Genomic DNA, 25,223 nt, shown 5'->3' on the forward strand with positions numbered 1-25,223 from the left:
TGAAAAATACAATATGTGCTTAAGCTATGAGACCTACACATCTAACTTAAATAAGGGGGGAGAAAATTTCCCTAGGGAAAATACCTACTTGTCTAAGAGAACAGTTAAATCTATATCGCACAAAGCAGAGATGCTGTTAAAATTTGTGGTCATAACAAAAATTGGTGACTTCTTACCAATGTTAGTTCTCGAATGAGGACAATAAAATGTTTCGGTAAGCCGTGAGTTACATCTTGGTACTCTAAAGTTTAACATTGATAAAAGATGGGGCGAATCAATAAGATTGTGAGTAAGCTTATATACAAAGTTATTAGAAACGAGCATCCTTCTAAAATTAAGAGAATCGATATTAAACTGAGACAGTAAAAGAGCATTATCAAATCCTCTTTGAGGATAGACACCAGTTTCTAAATGCAAAAATTTGAGGAATTTTCTTTGAACATTCTCTAGAGCCATAACATGAATCTGATTGGATACCACACTAAGCAGCAATATTCAAGTCTTGATCGAACTAGTGAGTAAAACAGTGTTTTAAGAGATGTAATATTAGTGAATTGCTTACAGTTTCTCATTATGAAACCTAAAACTCTATTTGCGGATGAAAGGACTGACTGAGTGTGGGGAATAAATGTCAGTTGGGTATCAAATGTAACCCCCAAATCATGTATATTTTCACAATGCTCTAATTCTTCAGAACTGATACTGTATACGTAATTTAATGGTTTACGTTTCCGAGTGAATGTCACTACTTTACATTTAGAAATATTTACTTTAAGTTAATTCTTTATACACCAGGTGTGTAAAATATTAAGTTGATGTTGGAGAAATACACAGTCGTCAATACTATTGATTCTGGTATATATTTTTAAATCGTCGGCAAACAGTAAGTTTTCACAAGTTAAGGCGCGGGAAAGGTCATTGATGAAAAGTAAGAACAGTAAAGGCCCCAAATTCGATCCTTGAGGCACCCCAGATGAAGCCAAATACAACTCAGACTTGAAGCCGTTATAAGAAACAAATTGTTGCCTTGAAGTAAGATATGATCTAAAAAAAGAGACAAGTGATGGACTAAATCCAAACGAGAATAGTTTTTCAAGTACAGTAAAATGATCAATGCAGTCAAAGGCCTTTGAGAAGTCTGTGTAAACTACATCAGTCTGGCCGACGTCATCAATAGCATCACTTAAAAATTGAGTAAATTGAAGCAGATTAGACATTGTAGAACGTTGGGGCATAAATCCATGTTGCTGAGTGGCGATGAGTCTATGAACCGCTGGAAACATACGGTTGTATATGACTTTCTCAAAGACCTTTCCAAAACTACTGAGAATCGCAATTGGTCTGTAATTGGCAATATCAGAAGCATCCCCCTTTTTCAATAACGGACATACCCTAGCCAGTTTCCAGCATGACGGAAATGTGCATGTCTTTAAGGCCAAATTAAAAAGATATTTAAGAGGCTCAGCGAAAATAGCACTACAATCTTTTAGTAGAAAATAGGGAATAAGATCATGGCCCGAACTAGACTTACTTATATATAGACCTGCATTATACTGTCATTTAATGGTCAAAGCTTAAATGGGATACCCATGGGGGATGTTTATTTTCAAATGGTTTTAGTTAATCTATTTTTAGGATATTTAACAAACATTTTCTAATTAGTAAATAACGTAGAAATGGTTGCATTAATAAAACAAATATTTGAAACATTTTTTACATTATTTAGGCAGGAGTAAATTGTAAATATTCGTTTCTTTATGTTTTTTTTGGACTCTTTCATGTCTATTAAATGGAATTTTTTATATTACTAGGAACACTTAAGTTTTCGAAAGAACTGAATAAACACCATGTGATAACATATGACAGTTTATTAATAATTAAGAAAATAATTTGTGTACAAAAAATAATATGAACATTTTTACACTAAATTATGAATAATGTACAAACAATTTACACAATGGGTAATAATTAAATTTAAATGATTTATTATAGTAACTTGAAGTTTACCTTTACATAGAACAATTACCTATATAATTTTGTTGCGTAATATTTTATATATCTACATATAAATATTTTAAACACAATTTCCAAATTAATATATGAGGTCATTATTGTTTTACCAAACCTGTTTTTCAGTGGTATGAAATAGTACGTAATTTAAGAAGGAAGGGAAAAATGCTTAAAGTTCCATATCATCTAGAACCCAGGCATTTGTTAGTATTTTTCTGCTTTGCCACGAAAAAGGTGCTGGTCTCAAGGAAAAGCAGAAATAAACTTTCCATATGTCGTATTTTTACTAAAACAATAACTAACAATAAGATTTAAGAAAAGTATGTTTAGCAACAACCATACAACAATATAGAATAAAATCACTTCATATTTAAGAATATTTCAAAAACAATATTGAATTCATAGCATCACTCACTGTATATTTAACTATTTTATGAAAATAACTTTTATATTCTCACTATGTTCAAATGTACATAAATGGACAAATCTATAGGTATGTAAAAACCTTTGATAGATCAAGCAATAACAATTACATGAATTAGATTAGGAAGCTTTTTTTTGCGACTAATTTTTTCTTGACCCTGTATTAAAACTTTGTGTGAAAAATTCACACAAAAATTATCTACGAATATTAGCCCTTGAAGTTTAACAAAAAATATACCCAAACTTTTTCAAATATTTATATAGTTCAGTGGCGATTACAGTGTTACATATTTTTCTCACAGAATTCGCGGTTTTTGCCCATTATATCATTAATAACAAGACTTACAGAAAAAATTAAATGACAACCTTGTTCTTGGAATTCTTGCAAAATATGAAGACGTGAGAGAAGAAACAAAAATAGTCGCAAAAAAAACCAATCTTAATGTATACACCCGAATTGAGAAAAAACTAACCCTAATTAAATGAAGCTGTATTTTTAAACAACCTTTGTAAAATAACCTTTAAAACGTACAAGGTTGAATAGTCGCTAATAGAAAAAGGTACAAAATTTAGCACGATGACTAAAAAGCAACTTATTTTATATTTTTTGTAATGATGAATAGGTTTTGATAATTATTTTTTAATCAGAATAAGACACAAAAAGTTACAAACAATTTAATTGTTTACATGTGAATAACTCGAAAAGTATTGGTCGATTCGAAGAAATTTGTTATTAAAAAAACTTGCTCGTAAAATTTGTCAAAAAAAAAAGATATATGTTTTTTGTCTGTGTTGTTGTAGTCTATTATTTATGTCAATAATTACATTGAGTTTATACAACTTTTTTTGACAAACGTATTGCCGCTAATTACAAAAGGAAAATCACTCGAGGTGAGTGGTCACAGGAATCAATGACAGCTCTTGATACTGTGAAAACTGACATTGAAAAAGAAAGTAAAGAGTTTTCAGTGCCCCTAATGTAACTGAAAGGAAGGGTCAAAGTAGTAATAAAATAGCTGTTGGTGCAGTAAAATATTTAGAAGGAAAATAACATACTTTTACCAAAGAACCAGAAAACAAGCTCATGGACTATTATATTAAAGACATGAAGACAAGAAAGTATGGGTTAACAAAAAAGGAACTGTTATCTTTACTATTTCAACTAGCTGCAAAAAAATAAGATGTCCCATTCATTTCGAGGAGAAAAAGGAGGTAAAACTGAGACATCCAGATATTGTCTTCATGCACTGAATTTACCAAACCTATCGTAGAGAAGTTTTTTCTTCGTTAAAAAGCGTCCAGGACGCAAGGAAGATTGCGGCACATTATATTTAAAACGTCGATAAGACGAGTGTTTGTACAGTTCCAACTAAAAACACTAAGGTGTTTGCAAAAACTGGACGAAAAGAAGTAAGCGTCGCTACAACGGCTGTTATTTGCATGTCTGCTTCCGGAACTTTCATTACACCGATGTTTATTTTCCGAAGAAGATCAACTGAAGAAGAAACAATAACCCAGGAAGGCGAGGTTTACCTAAAAGGTGCAATCTCAACAACTGCAATCAATGGGTTTGCTAAAACAGGAATATTCCCGTTGAATTCAGAAGTATTCAGTGAGGTTAATTTTATTGCGGCTGCAACTACAGAAAATGAATTGGAGGAAGAAGAGCCAAGGTGTCGTCAATGATTCCTGAGCCTGAGATAAAGATTCATGTAAAAAAAAAACGTGTAAAACTTCACTTTTTGACTTTCAACCGCATTTCACTTCTCACTGGTGTCCTAAATCATTTTAAAAAGTGACTCTTCTCACTTCAAGCATGACAAGCATGTTTCTAAAGCGATCGTCAATGATTTCCTGTACCTGGGATGAAGATTCATGTCAAAAAAAGGAAGTAAGTCTACTTTTTCAGATTCTACCACATCTCACTTTAAGCTGATGTTCTGAATCATTCAGCAGATACTGAATTAATAAGTGAAGAAGAATCTCAGTTAGAGAGATCTTCCAGTCCTGATACGCAGCGGCTGTTCGGCACCAAGGCTGCTGAATTACATTTGGAATCACTTAGGAACGCATAAAACCCCTTCGTCATCAATAAATGAATCAGTGCCAAATCGCTATAGCTCACTGTCGCCAAACGCATCTACGAGCCGTCCAGCCAACCACAGTGAGACTTGACCATAATAATATCGCAAACTTTGCCATTACACCTACTATATTAAAACCATTGCCACAAATTATGGGCAAAGGAAGCACATTGAAAAGGAAAACTACCCATACGACTGTTTTAAATAGCACACCGTACAAAAATTATTTAGAGGAAGAAAACAACAGAAAAAGAGAATAAAAAATTAGAAAACGGAAAATAAGAAAAAGACCGGAACCAAAAAAAGACAGAAAGGCAAAGGAGTAGGTCAAATCAAAGAAAGTCAAATAAAAAAAGAGAACTTCATATGACAAGTTAGAAGACTGGATATTATTTAAGTTTTGTGATTTTTAAAATGTTCGCTGTTGACTTCATTATTTTTTATTACCTTCCTTAATTAATTAGTAGGGGAGAAAGGGGTAAAATGATACCTGCGGGTTGAAATGATCCCGCAATTTAAAAGTTCCCATTTTATGCAAAGTAAGCGTAATATTGGCAACAATGTTCTAGGCGAAGAGGTTATAAATAGACCACAATCGGAATTGCGATTTCCGATTTGAATCCAACAATTGCTACGTGAACTTGTGTTTTTTACGTTTATAATATAAGGTAAGGTATTTGTTTTGTTTTATTTATTCTTTTAACAATGTGACTGATCCATCTTCTTCTTACGTTGTTTTGTTAAGGATGGGATGCTGAGTTGATTTGTGGTTTTTGTTTTCAATTAATATATGTCAATTAATTTTCATTTAACAAATGGTACTGCATGTCACTTTGGGGTAAAACGATCCCGTTTTAAAAAGGGGATCATTTTACCCCCTAGTTCTTACCAAATTGTTGTAAATCCTACTTTTTATTTACAAACTCATTTTACGTCGTATTGTTACAGGATGCCACGAATATATAAGCGAATAACCAATAGGCAAAATTGGGATGCTGAGCACATGAAAAATGCCATAGCAGAAGTTAAGCAAGGAATGCCTATGAAAACCGCTGCCCGAATCTTTAACGTACCAAGAATGTCGCTTAAACGGCGTGTAATGGACAAAAATAAGGTAGCAAAGCTAGATAAAGTCACTTGGGAGCTGCCACCCTGTATTTTCGCCGAAACAAGAGCAAGAGTTAGGAACTCATATCCTAGATTTGGAAAGCAGGATGTATGGACTCACAACTCGTGATTTGCGACAACTAGCTTATCAACTTGCTGAAAAGAACGAAATTCCCCACAAGTTTTCTCATGTAGAAAAAGCTGCTGGTAAAGATTGGTTAAGCGGTTTTAGAAGAAGACATCCAGAGATTTCCTTGAGGTGTCCTGAAGCGACGTCAGCTGCTAGGGCAAGAGCCTTTAATAAACCAGTTGTGACAAAGTTCTTCAATTTGTTGAAAGAGATTTACTCTAAAAATAATTATGCGCCTCACCGAATTTTTAACGTAGACGAGACTTCGATTTCTACTGTTCCTGGGCGAAGAATATTGGCACGAAAAGGTTCCAAACAAGTGGCAAGGGTAACATCAGCGGAGCGTGGGGTTTCGACAACAGCGGTGGTTTGTGTATCAGCTGCTGGAAGTTTTGTCCCACCGATGCTTATTTTTAGTAGAAAGCGAATGAAGGCCGAACTAACAGATGGAGCTCCTCCGGGTACCATTTTTGCGTGTAATGAAAGTGGTTGGATGCGTACCGAAGTTTTTAAGCAGTGGTTTATTCACTTCGTATCTTTCGTCAAGCCGAGTAAGGATGCGCCAGTGTTACTTATATTAGATGGACATTTATCGCACACAAGAAATCTCGATGTTATTTTATGTGCCAGAGAAAACTTTGTAACCATCTTGTGTTTACCTCCACACTGTACTCACAAGCCGCAGCCGTTGGACGTTGCTGTTATGGGTCCTCTTAGTGTTTATTTAGACCAAGCATTGGAAAAATGGTTAAACCATCATCCTGGTAGAACCGTGACGGTGTTTCAAATAAGTCAAATATTTTGCGAAGGCTACTTAAAGGCTTGCATACCATCAAATGGGATAAACGGGTTTCGTAAAACTGGCATATTTCCATTTGACTCAGAGGTTTTTTCAGACGTTGACTTTTTGGCCGCTGAAGTAACCGATCAAATACCTAGTGAGACTGATGAAACTGTAGAAGATGTGGCACCAGGTTCCAATCCATGTAACCCATTGACAGATATATCCAATATAGCTTCTGATAATGATGCTAGTGATTCAAACGATCCGTACTTGAATTCTGAGCCTGGGCCCAGCTCAAAACGAGATGAACAAATAAATTCATCTTTTTCAGTGACACCACAAGAATGTCAACCATTTCCAAAAATTCAAGGCAAGAGAAACACAAGAAAGAGAAAGTCTTGTGGAAGTGCAGTCTTGACCAGCACGCCATACAAAACTGCGCTTGAAGAAAGTATCAAGAAAAAGGAAGTAAAAGAAAACACAATTAAAACAAAAAAGAGAAATGACAAGAAGACACTAAAGCAGAAGACGCCGAAAAATGGAAATAAAATAAAAGAAAGCCTTTCCAACTCTTCGGATTCGGAACAATCCAACTTGTCTTTACTGCTGTGAAGAATATTTTACATCAGTTGATGGTTGGATTCAATGCAAAAAGTGTTTAGAATGGGCTCACGAATTGTGTGCGGGTGTTGAAGAAGATGAGGATGAATTTATTTGCGAACATTGCTCCGATGTTCCTTTAGCACTAGCAAAAGTTCAGAGAAAGCTTAGGTTTTAAATACAGTTTATCTGGGTATTATACTGTCAGAGTATTTTTTTAAAAGTTTTTTTGTAGAAGGGATCGTTTTACCCCCAATACGCGGGTAAAATGATCCCTTTGCGACTTTTATGATTTTGTTAAATTTTTAAAAAGTAAATAATTTTTTTTTTGTTAAAAGTGTGGTTTTATTAAGAGAAATTACTCTTTTATAGGCCTATTCTATCAAACTGAAGTTTAAAGAAAATGTTTTCCCATTTTGAAGTATTTTTTTCTTATGGGGATCATTTTACCCCCCTCTTCCCTAAGATCTATGACTATTAACATAAAGATTATGTTTTACTATTAGGTTTTTTTTTATAACCTTTTCCTTCATAAAAATATTTGTTTACTAGAAATAGGGCTAATTTGTTTACTCGAATATCATGATCATAGGGATCACCTTACCCATAGGGATGTATAAAATTACTTTCTTAAGGTTAAGTTCTAAAGGTTTTTTTTACTTTCAAAAAATAAAAAAAAATATTCTAATAAAGGGGCAATACTTTTCGAGTTATTTGCGTTTAAACAATTAAATTTTTAGCCATCTCCCTATTTTTGTAGCTTTTGCTTTTAGCGAATGCTCTATAAAACATTAAGTGACACTACAAACTAAATTCTTTCGGCGCGGAGTACTTTCAAAGATTTATCATAATAGACATCTCTCGGTCTAAATAGAGCGGCAACTATATTATTTTTAAAAAGTTTCATTACCTGCTGTTATTTTATATAAATAAAAGGAACGCAACTAAATACTGAAAAAGTCAATTGAAAACCAGCGTCGTACACTGTTAAAAACAAAACTATACTAAGCCGTCAACAGCTCATCTAAAGTGATTTGACGCTTGGTTCCGCGACGGGTTCTCGAAGCCACCTGAAGCAAATCGAATTCTGCCTGCAACTTTTGCGCCAGGGCAAAATCGAGCTCCTCTTGCGTCTTCTTTTGAGATTCATCGTAGCACTCGGCTGTAGTACTGTTGACCTTTTTCTTTCTTGGACTGTTAAAGACCTTCTTGCCTTTGAGAGGCGAAAGTTTAACTTTGGAAATATTATCGGTGATTTTACGATTATCGCGCAGTTTGCTACCATTTTTGACCACTTGACCTCCATTGTCCGTAAGGGATGTGAAGCCAGAATTTTGCGAATCTTCACTGGAGTTGCAGATGCTGTCGATGAGTTTTGAAAAGTCTTCGTCTTCCGAGCTGCTGTCAAAAACGTCTGTGCCTATTTTTAGTTCGCTCTTCGGGCCTTTTGTACTCGTAAGATCTTCAGAAGTTTCCAACAGTAGACTATTGCCAGATAGAATAGTATCGAAATCCACATCTAAAGGATCCTTGCTCAGCATGTCACGGTTTGATTTTTGCTCTACTAAATCTTGATTTCCCTTTATTATTTTGTTATTTAGATTCTCAGTTGTTATATTTGACTGCACTTGGTAACAATTCTGTAACATTGTAGGCTTGCTCTTATTAACAAGGATTTCGACTGAATTGCTATTTAATAGTTGATCTATTTTTGTACCATTTTGTCCAACACCCACTTGGTTTAAGGTTATTAAATGATCACCGAGCAGGTCAGGACTAGCTACGTTTTTGTTTAGGCCATTTAATTTAAGAGATTGGCGTGTTGGGTCCTTTAGATTACCTGAATTAACGTCTATTGAATTTCTGTTATAACTTACCGGGATTTTCTCATCCGCATTCTGTTTGTTTCCAAAGGTGCCACAATCAACTTCAGATAAATTTCTATTAATATCTCTGTTTTCCCGTTTCTTTCGGACCTCACGTCTTTCAATGCTCCTTTGCAATTCGACAATTTGTTTCTCGATTATTTGTCCAACTTTCAAGCTCGAAACGGTGGTAGTAAATGGAACCGAGCGCAAGTTTTTAATAATTTTATCCATAACTTCACGCGTCTTAATCGACTCTGCAATCTGTAACGTATCAAAACCGTAAAACGGAGATTTCACTACTAATCTTGAACTGGTCTTATTCAATTCTCCATATGGTAATGCCTTTTTGGGTGTAGTATCTTTATTTATATATGGCACGTTGATTGTTACATCATCTTCAGCTTCTATAAGAGTGTTGGAACCTGCATAACTGTGGGGAAGGGACATGCGCGAAAATTTCACGAATGCCGATGCGGTACTGCCCAAGGAGGCCATTTTTTTTGTTCGAGGCCTAAAAAAGAAATGAAAGTGAATCAATTATTTATAAAATGTTTTTAAATTTTTCTTAATAATAATTATCTTTTTATTTGATTGTAATTATGTTCGCTAAAATCGCGAAGCGAGTGTTGCATGAAAAGGAAATGTTATGGAATTTTTTTTTGGTCGAGTTGAAAAGAGCCTCTAAACTATTCAAAAATAAAGTTACAACCAGAGTATGAAGTTTTATTAGGAAAATTCTTGAATAAAAAGAGAAATAGGAAGAATTTTTATTAATGTTTAAATGAATCAACACTCTATGAGGTGCCTACCAAAAATGTTTCATTTCAAATTCCCGTGTAAGCTTATTATGAAATTTCTTTGTGATACTAAGTAAGCTCCACTGTTTGACATAACGAGGTTAGCAAGTTGAGTGGCTCTATTTGCCAATTAAATAACTAATACTTAAATCTAATAGTGCACGGATGGCGAAGTTTAGCAAACAAATTCTATTCTACTCAACCATACATACATCTATACTAAATCAAAAGAATGAGAATCAATTATTTTTCTAGTTAATATTTTTTAAATTTAAACTTATTTAATTTATTGAACTTGAAGAATTATTCATCGGGAACAAACTTATTGCCTTGTAAGAGAAGAATATCGTATAAAAAGCAGTTTGAAATTGGCAAATTTTCTCTTATTTCTTATATTTGAGAGACGTGCAGAAGGTCGTGTTATAAAAATTTTATGCAAGAGTGATGTTTACCAATATTTTTTATTTTAAGCAATTTTAATTCGATAATTTTATCGGAAATGTGATCGCGTTTCGTCAGATCTAAGATTAGATGAGCGAACAGTTTGCATTTTTTGTCAAGGTATGGATCTACGAGTATGACGTGTAAACAAGTCAAAAATCATCCGAATAGCCTACAAATTCAATAGGTGCACTTTGAATTGTTCTCGCAAGGTAAAATAGTGAATACGGAATACTGCTTAAGCGTTATGAAGCATTTTCGAGAAAGTATTCGTTAAAAGAAGCCGGATTTGTGGAGAGAGAAATCGTGGATTTTTACCACAAAAATGCACCATCTAACAAAGCTAGTTCAAAGTTCAAATTCTTTATTGTAAATGGACAAAGTAGTACTTACACAAGTCACCATACAAAAGGTAAAAAGTACAATACATAATCTGTCTATTTTATCTAAAATTGTGTTGTTTAAAGTAAAGGTATATAAAAGTTAAAAATTGTAATGCTAAAATTCTTCAAATGAATAAAAGGATTCCTGAACTAGAACTTCTTTAATTTTATTTTTAAACCCAAAATGATGCAGTTCCTGCGTCACTTAAATGAAAAACTTAATACCCCAATATCCTGTGGACCACTTTGACACCTCACCAAACATTGGTAAGTAGGAACTAATTTATGTTTGGACCTGGTATTATAATCATGAACCTCTGCATGAGTTGCAGAACCCTGTCTATTTTTATAGGCAAATAGTAAGTTTTCAAGTATATAGAGAGAAGGGATAGTTAGTATACCAAGAGTTCTGAAAGATTCTCCACGACAGTCTCTATGGTTTAGACCTGCCAAGATCCTGATAGCTTTTTTCTGTATTTTAAATATTCGAAATGCTTCGTACAGTGGACAAAATCAAATTTTCGTATTTGCCCCGCCACTGCTACCGTAGGGGTTCTATTTTGAATGAACAAATAGAAGAACTTTTTACCAGAAGCAACCGGATCAAGTCTAATTTTATCTCGGGTATAGTTTAACCAAAACCCTGAGCTATTTTACCTTTATTTAGGCTAGACTGCAACTAGTAAATAAAACACCAAATAATTACATTTGTGAGAATATTTATTTGTTGTAAAATAAATATCTCAGTAGTCACCCAACTAGTGGTAAAATAAGAAAACTGGGGTGTATTTCAATGAAAACAAATAATCTTAAATTTAAGTCATGTGCTCATCCACTCATACTTTTCTTAACTAAAATAACAACAGTACAATTATTAATATACAACAAAACAAATTATCAAAAATACGAGCAAAATTTGATACCTTTTTGTTACATGAATTTGGTATCAAGTTATATTTCAATTTAATTTAAATATAAGGAGAGCGAAGGAAAACTGTCTCTTTATTTCTATGACACTCATCGAGACACTAATTCACCAGTAAACTCTAGGTTTAAATCACGAAAACACTACACTGAATAATTTTGTTTTGTAGGTACTTTACATTAATTACACAACATTATGAAATCTGAGTAGATTGGTCAGCCATATAGTACAATTAGTGTTGTGAGCAATGGAACGTTCCCGTTTATTCTCGAAGAACGACTTTTTTCGTGACGTTTATTCTCAAGAGCACGAATGAGAAATCAAAAAAAATAAAACTCACTACCAAATCTGGGGCTGAAATTAATACCATTGAAGATGATTCTTCTGAGTCTGACGAGTCTGAATTTGATGTAACGCGGAAATTCTGAGTGATTTAAAATCAAGCAAGCGCGAGGAGGCAGAGGATAGTTCGGAGGAGAGTTCCTAAATAGGTTGTTTGAAAGTTTAACTTAATGAATAGAACATAAATAAACACAAACATTTTTAGTTTCAGATATTTTCCTAATATGTTTCCTTTGCATTTTTTTCATTTATGCTCGTATGTGCTGAAAATTCTCGTTCGTGCTCGTTCATGCTCGAGGAACGTTCTCGAAAAATAAATTCTCGGGCATTTTACAACACTAAGTACAATAAACCTAAAAGGTTACCTTGTATAGTTTTCTCACCATCGGAACCCAGAACAGGTAAGTATCGTTACGTACTTGTCCGCGCCGCATCTAATTCGCCCCGATTTCAGGAATTTGGCGGTCTGATTGTGTTAAAGAAGGGCGAACATACGTAAAAGATTTCTTTGTCTAAAACACAGTGGCGGCACAATTTTATTTGGGGTTTAACTTGTTTGGAATGTATTTTCCAACACTTGGGGTGCGTGTCTCCAGGATAATATGGCATAATCCAAGATAGGATGAAAAATTCAAAAGTATGCTGTTCTTATAGTGGGCTTGGAAGCACAGCTCGGTAAGGAACGTAGAGCATATAAAGCAGATGTCAGCCTCGCAGCCATATCCTGGACATGTATGTCCCACCACAGAACCTCATCCTAATAATCGCCTAAGAATTTAACGCTTTGGTTCTGGTTAACAGTATCGTCCGTGTTTCTTAGCGAAAATATCATTCTATTAGTATTGCCCGCATTAGGAAGGAGTTTGTTTGCACAAAATTACTTCTCGACATTATTCTGTACTCTGGTCACTTCAGACAAAGTATTTTTTAGGGAATCTGTCGACACGGAAACAGTGGTGTCATCTGCGAATAAAGTGAACGCCGCACTAAGCTTGATAAGGGGTAAATTATTCATATAGATTAAGAAGAGGATAGGTCCCAAAACTGGTCCTTGAGGAACACCGATGGTGAGCTCACAACATTCACAAATAGTCCTTTATAAGTAGTATGCATTGAATGACACAATCAAATGCCTTGCTCAAGTCGCAAAAAAATTGCACCTGCATACTCCATATTGTTAAAAGACTCTGAAATGTGAGATTCAAGGTCCAGAATTGTCATTGTAGTGTTTGTGCCACTCCTAAACCCAAATTGACAGTTATTAAATAAGTTTTTACTTTTAAATTAGTGAATTCTCCTGCTAGATATACATTTCTCTTGAAGAGATAGGCCTTCCTTTAAAAAAATGGGATCAACTTATATATTGGTAAGGAAGCATTTGCGGACTGATGTTCATAAGACATTTTGAACTCGACTTTACTTAAAAAACATGTAGTGAAATTTTGACCCTTACCTCACAGGACTCCCTGTATTTACACCCACATAATTGACTCGTGTAAATATTTTGTACAAGCAAACAATACTGAACCTGACATGAGATCAACACCAACAGCTCGAGTAATTTTTAACCAATTAATTTGTTATTTATGGTTCACAAAATTCTGAAAAGTGTGAATTATTATTCAATAATAATAATTTGCTTTATTGTTAGAAAAAAAGTCAAAAATTATTTTAATAATAACCAATTAAATCCAGAACACATCTTTAAGTATTAATATTAATGGACATATGATTCAGTTTGTAATTAAAAGAAAAAATGGGTATTTAGGAGTGACTTTTGGATTAGTGTTTCTTGTTGAAAATTATAATAAGACAAATCATAATTTTTATTAGAAATCACAACTATCCCGAACTTCACGATAATTGTCATTATCCAGTATTAGTAGCAGTTTTGTTTCTCTAGAACCCTTAATATAAAACATCGCGTATATGATGAATTCCGAATCTTCCTATATGCCTCTGAGACGTAGGTATAGATAATTAATTGGACATAGTTATGCATAACGCGACTAAGCGCCAAATTTGAATTTTGGGTATTATTGCGCCATCCAACGGCCAAAGACTATATTTATCTACAAAAAAATTCTTGAACGGTACAAACTTATAGTAAGGACATAATTTTAAATTAACCTAAGCGCCAAACGGTTTATAACACTAGATGCATTTTGCATAAAGCGACTAAATGCCACGAAATTTTGCATTACCGAACCAAACGCCAAGATACTTGGTGCTATAAGGAAGACCTCTAAAGTATCAATTCACCAAAAAATTTTACCGAACTCCTGCCTGCGAAATTCCCAGAAAATGATGATAGTAATAATGCTGTGGAAATGAGTGTTAAACAAGATGAGAGATTCATTTTAAAAACTTTAGATGCAGAACAAGGAGTTTCACTAGAAGAACACATTGAAATGGAAGATGAAATATTGGAAGAAAGAAAAGAAATTCAAGAATAACTTCAAGATGAACAACTACTCCTAGAAGAAAACCAGAATAAAAATAAAAATAATGGTCGACCAAAGAAGAGCAGGAAAAGACAGTTTTCTGATCAAAACAGAAATATTCGAAAAATGAAAAATATCCAGAATAAAACACATTTTACCCAAAACGGAAAGCTAAAAAGAACAAAAGTCTAAAAAGAACAAATTTCGACATTTTCTATGCAAATGCGAATGTCCTGTCAAAAATAGGGGCAGATGAAGCAAAACAGGAATAAGACAAATTTTATGCAGTAACCTCCCATGATGCACAGAGGGCTCTAATTTCTGCTATGGTCTCTGAAAATCGAATAAAAAGAAAAAGGGTTAAAAACTCAAATAAGAGAAACTTTTCAAGGCAGTATAGTATTCATGGTGTGGAAGTTTGCAAAATCTTTTTCCTTCAAACTTTGAGAATTTCTAGTGCTAAGGTTAATACTTGTTTAAAAAAACTAAAATTAAAAAACAGAGTTGAAGGAGTAAAAGATATGAGAGGAGTTGTTAGCGGCGGGAAAAACAAAGTATCAGAAGATAGAGTCCAAGAAGTAATCCGACACATTGATCAATTTCCAAAATACAAGTCATATTTATTCTAGGGAACAAACAAGCTGCATGTATCTACGATCGGATACTACATTAAACGTTATGTACAACCTGTACAAGGAAACATCAGAGAGCGCAATCTCATTTTCAAAATACAAAGAGATTTTTTTGAGTAATTTTAATCTTAAGAGATAGCCACTAAAAAAAAGACACTTTCAATACTTGCGACAAATTGGAAGTTTTGAAAAATACGACAAATCTTGAAGAGCAAAATAGGTATAAGATGGAACAACAAAATCATTTAACTTTAGCTAGTGAGACGAGAAATGCAATAAACGCAGACAGAAAAAGGGCCGAGGAAGACGAACACCTTGAAGTATTCACCTTTGATATGGAAAAAACATTGCCTCTTCGTCGTATACCGACAAGTGTTGTCTTTTATAAAAGACAGCTCTGGTTATATAATTTGGGTATCCACACAGGAAAAAATAATAAAGGGCATTGGTATTTATGGCTGGAAGGTATGGCAGGTAGAGGGGCTCAGGAAGTGGGTTTCTGTTTACTTAGGCATGTAAGAGAAAATGCTGATATGGCTGCTTGTAAACATCTAATTTTATGGTCAGACATCTGCGGTGGCCAAAATTGCAATATAAAAATGGTTTTATTCCTTATGACAATGTTTGAAGTTAATCTTTCAATAGAAAAGATAACGTTGCATTTTTTAACATCTGGTCAGTTATCTACCTAATGACAGAGATTTTTGGAGATATCGAATGTGCATTAAAACTACAACAAAGATTGTATACAGCTGATGACTATATAAATATCATGAAATCATGCCGCAAGAAAAATCCACTTGTCCATAAAATGGAAAAAGAACTTTTTTTTTCTACTACTAAAATCGAAAAAAATATTGTTAATCAAAAAGTAGATGTGACAAACAATAAAATAAATTGGCTTCAATTTAAAGAAATCGAAATTCGAAAAGACCCTTCAGAATATTTGTTAAAACTTCTCTTAAGGATGAAACTCACCAGGAAATTAATATAGAAAAAAAGCGTGGAAGACCACAAAAGAAGGAAACTTTAAAATCTACTTGAAAATTTATGGCCAGATGGAAAGCCTATTCCAGAGAAAAAACTGGAAGACAAAGTTTTTGCTTCCTCTGATACTAAAAGATGCAAAAATATTTTATAAAAACCTCGTAGGTGATCCAACTATTGAGGAAGACTTGGAAGGGTATGATGGGCAACCGGATTTTGACATTGAGGATGAAGCAGAATAGAATTCTTGGGTAGCTGGTAATGTTCCAAAGAAATATGCAGTTTTTTTGACGTTTTTATTTGCTTATATCATATATTATTAGTAAATAAAGTTTTTAAAAGGTAATTCAATTTTACTTTAATCTTATTGTTCCTTTTATTTAACTAGCCTTTTATTTTTAAACTATATGTTTCGACTAACAGCCCTTCTGCTGATTAGGTTTTCGATCAGCCGAAAATATTCTAAGGAAGGCTGACTCAAAATAAAAAGTTCCTGTATACGTGGCTTTTTTTAGAACTGTAACATTTTAAATAGTCCCTTTTTATTTTAAATAAAAAGTAGGGCTCTTAGTCAAAATATAAAGTTTTAGAATAAAATAGCTTTGCATGCATTAACGAGCTATGCGACAAATTTGGCGTGCGGTTCAGTTTTGTAAAATACAAATACCCAATAATATGTAAAAAGCATTACAAGACTAAGCGACAATTTTTATCATAACTTCTAAAATGTTTAATTTTTTGCTAAAAGCTCTTGTAGAATGATTTGAAATAGTGCCTTGTATATATCTTGCAAAAACTACTTCTTCATTCTAATTTATCTATTTTTAAGGCCACTTGAAACTTAATTGTGTTTTCCCAAAATTGTGATTTTGGCGCTTGGTCACGTTATGCATAACTGCGTCCAATTACAGTTCATATTGTATTAGATGAATTGAGATATCTACATTGAATGCGCCCAACAAATCGCTTGTCTTGCTTTGTCTACTCGCGTATTATTATCTTTTTTTGGACACAAATGAAATTAGAATGACTCATTTTAAAGAGCAAACTACAAGGAGACAAACTGCGAGAGCATTCAACAAATCGTTGGGTGGATATAACCAAGATCAATTAGAAGACATTTTTGTACAAGAAGCTCATATAATTTCGAATAGAAATACGGTCAGAGGAGCCATTCTTTTAAACACTCAACCTCACTTGTGAAGCAATTATTTTTAAGAACATCAAATCACTTGTCTCAATGGATGAAAGTTTTGGTTTATTAGATACCAGACCATAATATTTCCACATTTTTTTCATGAATGACCCCTTTCAAGAGTTTGCAATACAAAATATGCTTCAAATTTAACAAAGTAAGATTCTGGCCCCTTGGTTGTGAATATACAACATATGACTTGAACAACTTTTCCATTGAATCGTTTTCTGTCACTGCCGGTTTAACGGACTATTGCCTTAATTCTCTAGTTTTAAATGTAATACCCCATATGATTTTACATATTTGATATAGAATGAGAGAAAAATGTTTATTTTTAATTTGAAAATAGTGCTACGAATTAAGTGAAATTTATAAAAATGAAAACTGAACTAACCTTAAAACAGTAGGATTCCTATTAGACTGTCCCTTAACGCCAGGCACTTTAACGGGAATCCTTCCCCCCACGTGGTGCTTTCTGTGCACCTCTATTGGTTTAAAATAGAACTTGCACTCTTGATCTATAACGTCGCTGTTACTCTCTGTACTCCTGTAGCCGCTCAGACAGACGTCCTTCCTCCGTTCTTGTTCAATTAGTTTTGTCGGTTTCTGACCCAAATTTCCCAAGATTCCTTTAACATCCAAATCGGCAAAGATATTCGTCGATAAGCTGGTTCTAACAGGGTTTTGTTCGACAGAAAACACTTGACAAGTGTACTGTTTTCCAAAATAGTTCTTACTGAGTACCGGACTTATTGTATCACGTTTTTGTCTCTTACAGGTTCTGTCAGATGTGACGGTAGAAGTTTGGGTTCTCTTTTTTGGGTTTAAAATAATAATTTTGTTTGATTCAATGGGTTTTTTTATGACCGGTTTATGTTTTGGGCTCGGTATTTGATTGGCAAGTAGGTAGCGGTCCATCGGGCCTAGATCGGGTCCTTTGCGCTTACGCGGAGTGATTTTTGATGTAGAGGGGGAATTTAATTCGACGGATAATTTACGGGCGAGAAGCATGTCCGACCTTAAAGAAAAGGAACAAATAAAACTTACCAGGATTGTCATTAACTAAACAATTACAATTTGATAAAGTAGCTTGTGAACCACAAAAGTAAAAATAAATTCTGATTAAGGCATTATTGAAATATTTTTTTTGTAAATAAAAAATAAAATTTAAAGCAGAATTGATAAATTTTATAGCCATCTAAAGACTAAACAGAACTTACTTTATTTTTTCTTCTTCCACTTGTACTTTAAATTCTTCTTCCTCTTGTAACTTTTGAATAAGGGTGGCACTAGCCTTTTCTTCATCTTCCCTTATTTTACGTTGTTCTTCCAATAATATTTGCCTTTCTTTTTCATACTCTTTGCGTATTTCGCCTGGGCTTGCTACAATTATTCTTGGTTTGTCTGCTAAAAATGTTAAATATTATACTATAGGGAATTTTCATGATCCAACCGTAGAAGTTTTAAAATCTTAGCTTAATATAAAGTTTTGGTTTGTATGTGTTAAAAAGGGAACATAAATAAAATATATTCTTTTACAGTAAGAAAACCTGTACAGAAATGTGACAAAGTTGGTTTTTAAATAACTACATATCTAAAAAATAATGAAAATACACTAAAACTTGAAATACTATGCAGTGGGTTCAGCATAAAAAAAGGACTGTTTAATTATATTTTGTTTTAATTTTGTATTGTGCATGAGGCACAACTGGTTTTTATTTTAATTTATTTATGGTAACTAATACAATAAAGTATAAAATTAAAACAGGTAATCTTATATAATACAGAAGCATAAAGTAATTTGAACTGTCACTTTAAAATATACAATCAAAAGAGGTAGATTATAAAAGATTCAAACACATAAAAAAAAGTCTTCAGAGAACATGTCAAAACAATTTTTTTTTTGTTATTGTCTGTTTTATACATAATATTTATATAAATCACCTAAGATCTTTCCCTATTTATATTCATTTGTGTTTTTCAATGAGTGGTCAATTATTAGTCTTAGATTTGCTAAATGTTATTTCTGGATGCAGTTATTTACACCTATTGTAATTTTAGAAAAATGATTATTAATTTAAAGGCTGACCTAACTAAACTTCAATGCCAAGAGTTGGGCAGGTTATATGATCAAATGCATGGTAGGAACCAAAAAGGAAAGAAGTTAATTATTATTTATAAAAACGGTGTCCCTACTCAAAAAAACTGAAAGTACCACTATTGAAGATTTACTAGCAGAATATAGGTGGTTTCAGCAGTAATCTTTTCAATTTAAAAAAAAAAATTGTTCCTTGTTGTGATTGTGACAAAATTAGTTTATGTGGAAGAAGGTTGAATAATAAGGTTTTGAGCTCTGAGATATATTACTGGCTGGTGTCCTATTATGGTAAAGATCTATCTCAATTAGTATTAAAAAAAGGGGATGACACTTAATAATTCTAGTCAAGAAAAACATTATCATTTAAAATTATAAAAATAAAACAAACCTCTGTTGACCAACTATTTATTTTTATAAAAATGGCTTTGCAAAATTGGTCATAGATGGGCTATTGTATATTTCGTGTGGTTCTTTAGTATATCATATGAAGCTCATTGTAATACAATTGTTATACTCTGGTCTAATTAATCATCAGCCAAAAAAGTTAATATTTGGTGACTATAATATACCATTGGCCAAATGGATTCAATCTGTTGAAAGCTATTCTATCCTACTCCTGGAATATCCACATAATTATTACACAAAGTAATTGACAGAATATAAGTTTTTAGATATGTCTGTAAGTTATTTCTTCTCCTAATTCGCATAATGTATTTTTAGATTTAGCTTTTAGGAATTTAAGAGAGACATAAAATTAACTACTGATGTACTATTGGGCACGTGGTCCCAGAATGCTATTTTACATTTTAGGACCGAATGCTCACCCGTGGACACTAGCTTTAATGTGTTTTTTTGTTTCAGAGTTAAGCAAAATATGGCTAAGAAATATCTATCGGATCAGGAGTTGGCAAAGGAGCTGGAGAATCTGTCCGATGACGAGTCAAGAGATATAATAAAAGACGAAATTACCGGATTTTCAGATGATTCGCTCGTAGATAAAGATTTTATTCCTGTTGAAAGTGATCTATCATCCGATAACTATTCATCCGGTAATAATTCAGATAATTCTGCCATATTATTATCCGAAGACGAAGATATAGACGATAACGTACCTCTAGCGATTTTAACTACTAAGCAAAAATGGGATCATGTTCAAGGAGACTGTCTTTTAGAGAAAGCCCTCAGAATGTTGGTGTTGGTCCAGCTGTTAGTGCAGACTTTGCAGGGAAAGAAGCAACTGAATTCTTTAACTATTTTAACGACGATGAGATGATTAATCTATTTGTGACTGAAACCAATAGGTTTGCTTCACAGCGAATTGCTGCAGCAATAGCAGATCCAAACCGGAAGGCCAAGGTGCCGAAATGGGTGGATACCAATCCCGTGGGAATGCGAAACATTTTTGGCATTATATTATGGATGCGCCTTCTTCCAATGCCTCAGTTATGGGATTATTGGTCAACCAAATCGTTGTACCAAAATCGCATACCCACAATTATGAGTAGAAACAGATTTGAAGGTATTTTGGGCATGTTCCATGTAAGTGATAATGAGAAGGACAGACCCTCTGATGACCGACTTTACAAAATATCATTGGACATGCTGCAAAAGAAATTTAAGTCCTGCTACATGCCCGAAAAAGACATTTGTATCGACGAAAGTAACGTCCCATTTCGAGGACGCATTTATTTCAGACAATACATATATACCCAATAAGCGACACCGCTACGGTACAAAGCTTTTCAAGTTGTGTGTATCTGGAGGATACACCTGGGATTTCAAAGTATATACCGGCAGAGAAAAATCAAGTGAATTTGCAATTTCTGAAAAGGTAGTCATGGAATTGATGGAAGGTCTTTTGGACAGTGGCCGCACACTTTACACTGACAACTGGTACACGAGCGTATCATTAGCCAAAAGACTGATTGACCGAAAAACGCATTTAGTTGGTACAATTAGAGCAAACCGCAAAGGTAATCCTCAGGAAGTAATAAAGGAAAAGTTGAATCGAGATGGAATTGTAGCTCGGCAAGATAATGACAAAACTGTAGTCCTGAAGTGGAAGGATAAGAGAGACGTCATCATGCTAAGCACCAAACGCGATGATTCTACCGTTACTTTAGCAAAGAAAGGAAAGGAAGTTATTAAACCGAAAGTAATTGTTGACTATAATCAGGGCAAGGCCTTTATCGACTTGTCGGATCAAATGTCAGCATACGCGCCTTTTCTAAGGCGAACTTCAAAATGGTACAAACGCCTAGTGTTTCATCTCATTACTGCTACAACAATAGTAAACGCGTTACATCTTTACAATAAAATAAACAAGAAAAAAATCAGCATCACCACTTTCAAAGAAGAGGTAGTTTCAGGTCTCATTGAAAACGACGAAAAACTTAATACTGTTTCTCGTCCTTCCACGTCAAGAACGCAACGCTGCACGTTGAAGGAAGTGGAAGGCCAAAAACGAGTTACTCGAAAGAGATGCACTAAATGCTACAGCACCATGTCAATGGCTCACAATGCTGCGTACGCCCGAAAAAATGCAAAAAAGGTCAATACAATTTGTGTACCGTGTAATATTCCCCTTTGTATTACTTGCTTCCAAAAACATTTGGCTTAATTTTTAGTGTCAGCAGTTTCTTTGTGGCAGTGTGTATTTCGTCAAACGTTAGGTCGTTTTAGTAAGTTTTATTATATTTAGGTTAGTCATTTTTATGATATTTTAAGTTTTGGTTGAATAAGAAAACGACTGTTTTTTTATGACAATTTATTTTTAAGTTTTAAGAGTATTTTTTCTGTTTTAAGGTAATATAACATGGTATATTAACTCAAATGTTGTTTTTTTCTACTCTTATAAACTAAATACCTAAACTATCCAGACTGCCCAACCCAATATATTTTTTGGCTCATCCTGGGACCAACCAGACCGTCGTTTGGTATAGGCAGAATCAATGTAATCCATCCTCACGGGTGAGCACGCGGTCCCTAAATAAGCGATGCGATGTGCCCACCGGTGGGCATGTGGTCTCAGAAAGCAAACTCGAAATGCCCACATGCCACGCGGAGCTGAATGTGTTAATCTTAATATTCCCTCTCATACCCTCAGGTCAGAAAACCTGACATATTTAAGTTGAATATCATCATATAAAAGATGGCTCTAACCTGCCATTAATAAGATCATTAATCTTTTTGAATAGAAATCCAACACTGCAAGTTTTTAAGAAGAAATGTAGTCTGTTAAATATAGAGTTGAATAAAGTGTAATTTCCATTAAGTTTATTTAATTATGTAAAGCTTGGGGGTTAATATGATCAATAATAATTGAACATGTATTAAGATTAAAACTTTCAGTTTCAATGTAGTATATACTATATATGTATATTCATATACCTTAAAATATGTCATATTGAGTCACATGTAATCTTTTGAGGCATATTCAATTCTGAGTTTCAATTTAGTTTGGACTATTTATGCAGTAGGGAAGTTCTTCTTAATATTATTTAAGATTAAGTTAAATAATAATTTATTGGCATATGTGTTGACTTTGTCGTCCTGTGAAATTTACTAGTAATCTCTGAACCAATAACCATAGTGTACATGGACATTGCTAACCTCCACATTTATAGAAAGTCCTTGTTTTATTATGTTATAGTAGTTATAGTACAGTATATTTTAAAAAATGTTGGTGAAGTTGGTTTTTGTTTTCAGGTTGAAGTATTTGTGTTGTGTGCAATCAACAATTGGCAAGCTCATATCTTATCATGGCAGGTTTTATTAATTTTTTTTTCTTAGTAAACTAAGAAAAAATAAAGTTGATGAAAGTTCTGGTAGTTGTTTTCTACCTCATACCAGAACTTTGACCCAAACACCTCTCTATATTTTTATCTAGTATTAAGTATTCAGGAAGCTTAGCTTGAATTAAATTATTATACAACAGATATGTTCTATCACCGACATTAAACAAAATGTTATGTAACTCTCTCTTCCATTCTGAATTTGATAAGATGTTATTTATGAAAACTCCTTGACAGAAATTTCAAAAAATCATATACAAAGAGTGCAATCTCCACTTTGAATAGTTAGGAAATTTGCTCGGAAATTTGTAAATATAACAAAATTTCTGCAAAAAATAGAAAATATAGGAAAGTAGGTTTATGGTGTACTGTGCATCTTTTTATAATATGTTATTATTTTATCATGTACCTATTTATCTTTACAATAAAATTATTTATAGATCACATGTACATAATATAAATATTAGACTTGAATCTCCTCTACATAGAAAATCTATCTATGAATAGAGTGTCTCTTAAAATATTTCAATGCTTTCCAACTCTATTCCTGATTTTTTCAAAATTTTAGAGCCATGCATCTATAAATATAAAATCTGCCTATCAAGAATTTTAATTTAAATATGCCCCCTTCGATTTGAAAATTAGTATATTCTTTATGCTTTTTCATTAAATTGTAGAACTATATATGCCTTATTGATAATATATAATTATTTATTTTTTTTGACAAATAATTTGTATAAAATTAAATTAAAGTCATATCGAAAGTCTTTAGTAAAGTCCACTATAGATATCTAAGATTAAATAGAGCAGAGTATAGATAGGTCTAGGTAAACCTATTTCTAATCAACATCTGTACTTTGCTTTTTTTCCCAATATAGTATGTTTATGTTTATGATATACAATAATAAAAATGTATATGAGTATATGATATACAAAATTAAAATATAATAATAGTCTTTATTATTTTTATTATTATTATGTGAGACTCTATTAACAATTAGATGCAACAGTTGCTGAGTGGTTGTTTCCAAAGGTAAATTGATATTGGCAGTCTAATAAATCTATTATAAAACCATATTGCAAGAACACTATTAACACCTGATCCAAACTTAGATAAATAAATGCATTTACAATTAAATGTAAATATGAATATTACCTTCTTCAATCTCATTATCAATCCCGGCTAGTTTGTTTTGCACTTCTGTAGGAAACTGATCTTGAATAGCTTGCCAAAAAGCTTTGTTAACTAAATTGCCGTCTTTACCTGACTTTCTAAGCCATGAGGCCACTCTAAGTCTGCATAGAGGACAGACCAAGTTAGTATTTTGCATTGACCCCTCAAAACAAACCTTGCAAAATGCATGTTCACAGGGCAGGGACACGGGTTCCACCAAAATTGTTCGGCAAATGGGGCACAGCACTGACGCCGGGCTTAATTTTCGTATGTCGATTTTTTTCGACGGGTTTTTGGGTTTAGTTTTCCTCTCCATTTTAGATTTTTGCTTATATTTTGGATAAATAAAAATATTTTTCTTACATTTTGTTTGACAGAACATAAGGACAGCTGTCAAAGTTAGAGAGAATTTAAACAATGCCACCAACTTAAGAAGTTGATAGAGAAATAGAAATGTTGTTTTTAATACTTTTTAATAGTAACAACAAATAGAATATACAAATCTATATTATAACAATATATAGAACAAATAGACAACGAAATGTTCAGTTCCTACACAACAGATGCCAGAAATGTTTATTACCTAGTGCGAAACTTCAACGTTATTGCCGAGTCGGTTTACATCCAATACCTTATTCGAGGTATCTTAGCAGTGTACAGAGCAAATATCTATACAACTTTTTCTGTTAACAACTTTACAACGGAGTTCCAAGAAATAGTCCATCTTTTCTCAAAGAGACCGGCTTACATTAAATAGTAATGAAATAAACGCTAAGTCACAGGTCTCAAATTTATTAAATTAAAGTCAAAGGATTACACGTGTTTCGCCCATACTAAGCATCATCAGATCCACTTGTTTATTCACTAATAAAAAGAGCTAACCTTCGTTACCAGTTACTACATATTAAAATGATTATTATTATATTAAACAAGCTTTTAAAGCGGTTGGAACGTTTATACATTTTAGAACAAATTACAAAAAAATCCTATTTTATTCCAAATCCT

At 33.3% G+C, this 25,223-nt stretch overlaps 2 protein-coding genes across 3 annotated transcripts in view; one reads left to right on the top strand and one right to left on the bottom strand.

Moving 5' to 3' along the window:
• Positions 1-25,223, top strand: part of LOC126745381 (mitochondrial chaperone BCS1) — a 479,053-nt gene that overhangs the window by 242,152 nt on the left and 211,678 nt on the right. The gene's annotated exons all lie outside the window — the stretch shown is intronic.
• On the bottom strand, positions 1,851-24,611 carry LOC126745376 (uncharacterized). 2 transcript variants are annotated; one of them, XM_050453201.1, is made up of 4 exons: positions 24,201-24,611; positions 18,373-18,556; positions 17,547-18,170; positions 1,851-9,517 (listed from the first exon to the last, which is right to left on the bottom strand). In XM_050453201.1, exons 1-4 carry the CDS (start codon positions 24,598-24,600, stop codon positions 8,143-8,145), a joined length of 2,583 nt encoding a protein of 860 aa, XP_050309158.1. In that variant the 5' UTR covers positions 24,601-24,611; the 3' UTR covers positions 1,851-8,142. The 2 variants fall into 2 exon arrangements, with proteins under 2 accessions (XP_050309158.1, XP_050309157.1); XM_050453200.1 differs by having other exon boundaries at positions 18,373-18,559.

Source organism: Anthonomus grandis, chromosome 15, assembly GCF_022605725.1.
Source record: "Anthonomus grandis grandis chromosome 15, icAntGran1.3, whole genome shotgun sequence".
Lineage (NCBI taxonomy): Eukaryota > Metazoa > Arthropoda > Insecta > Coleoptera > Curculionidae > Anthonomus > Anthonomus grandis.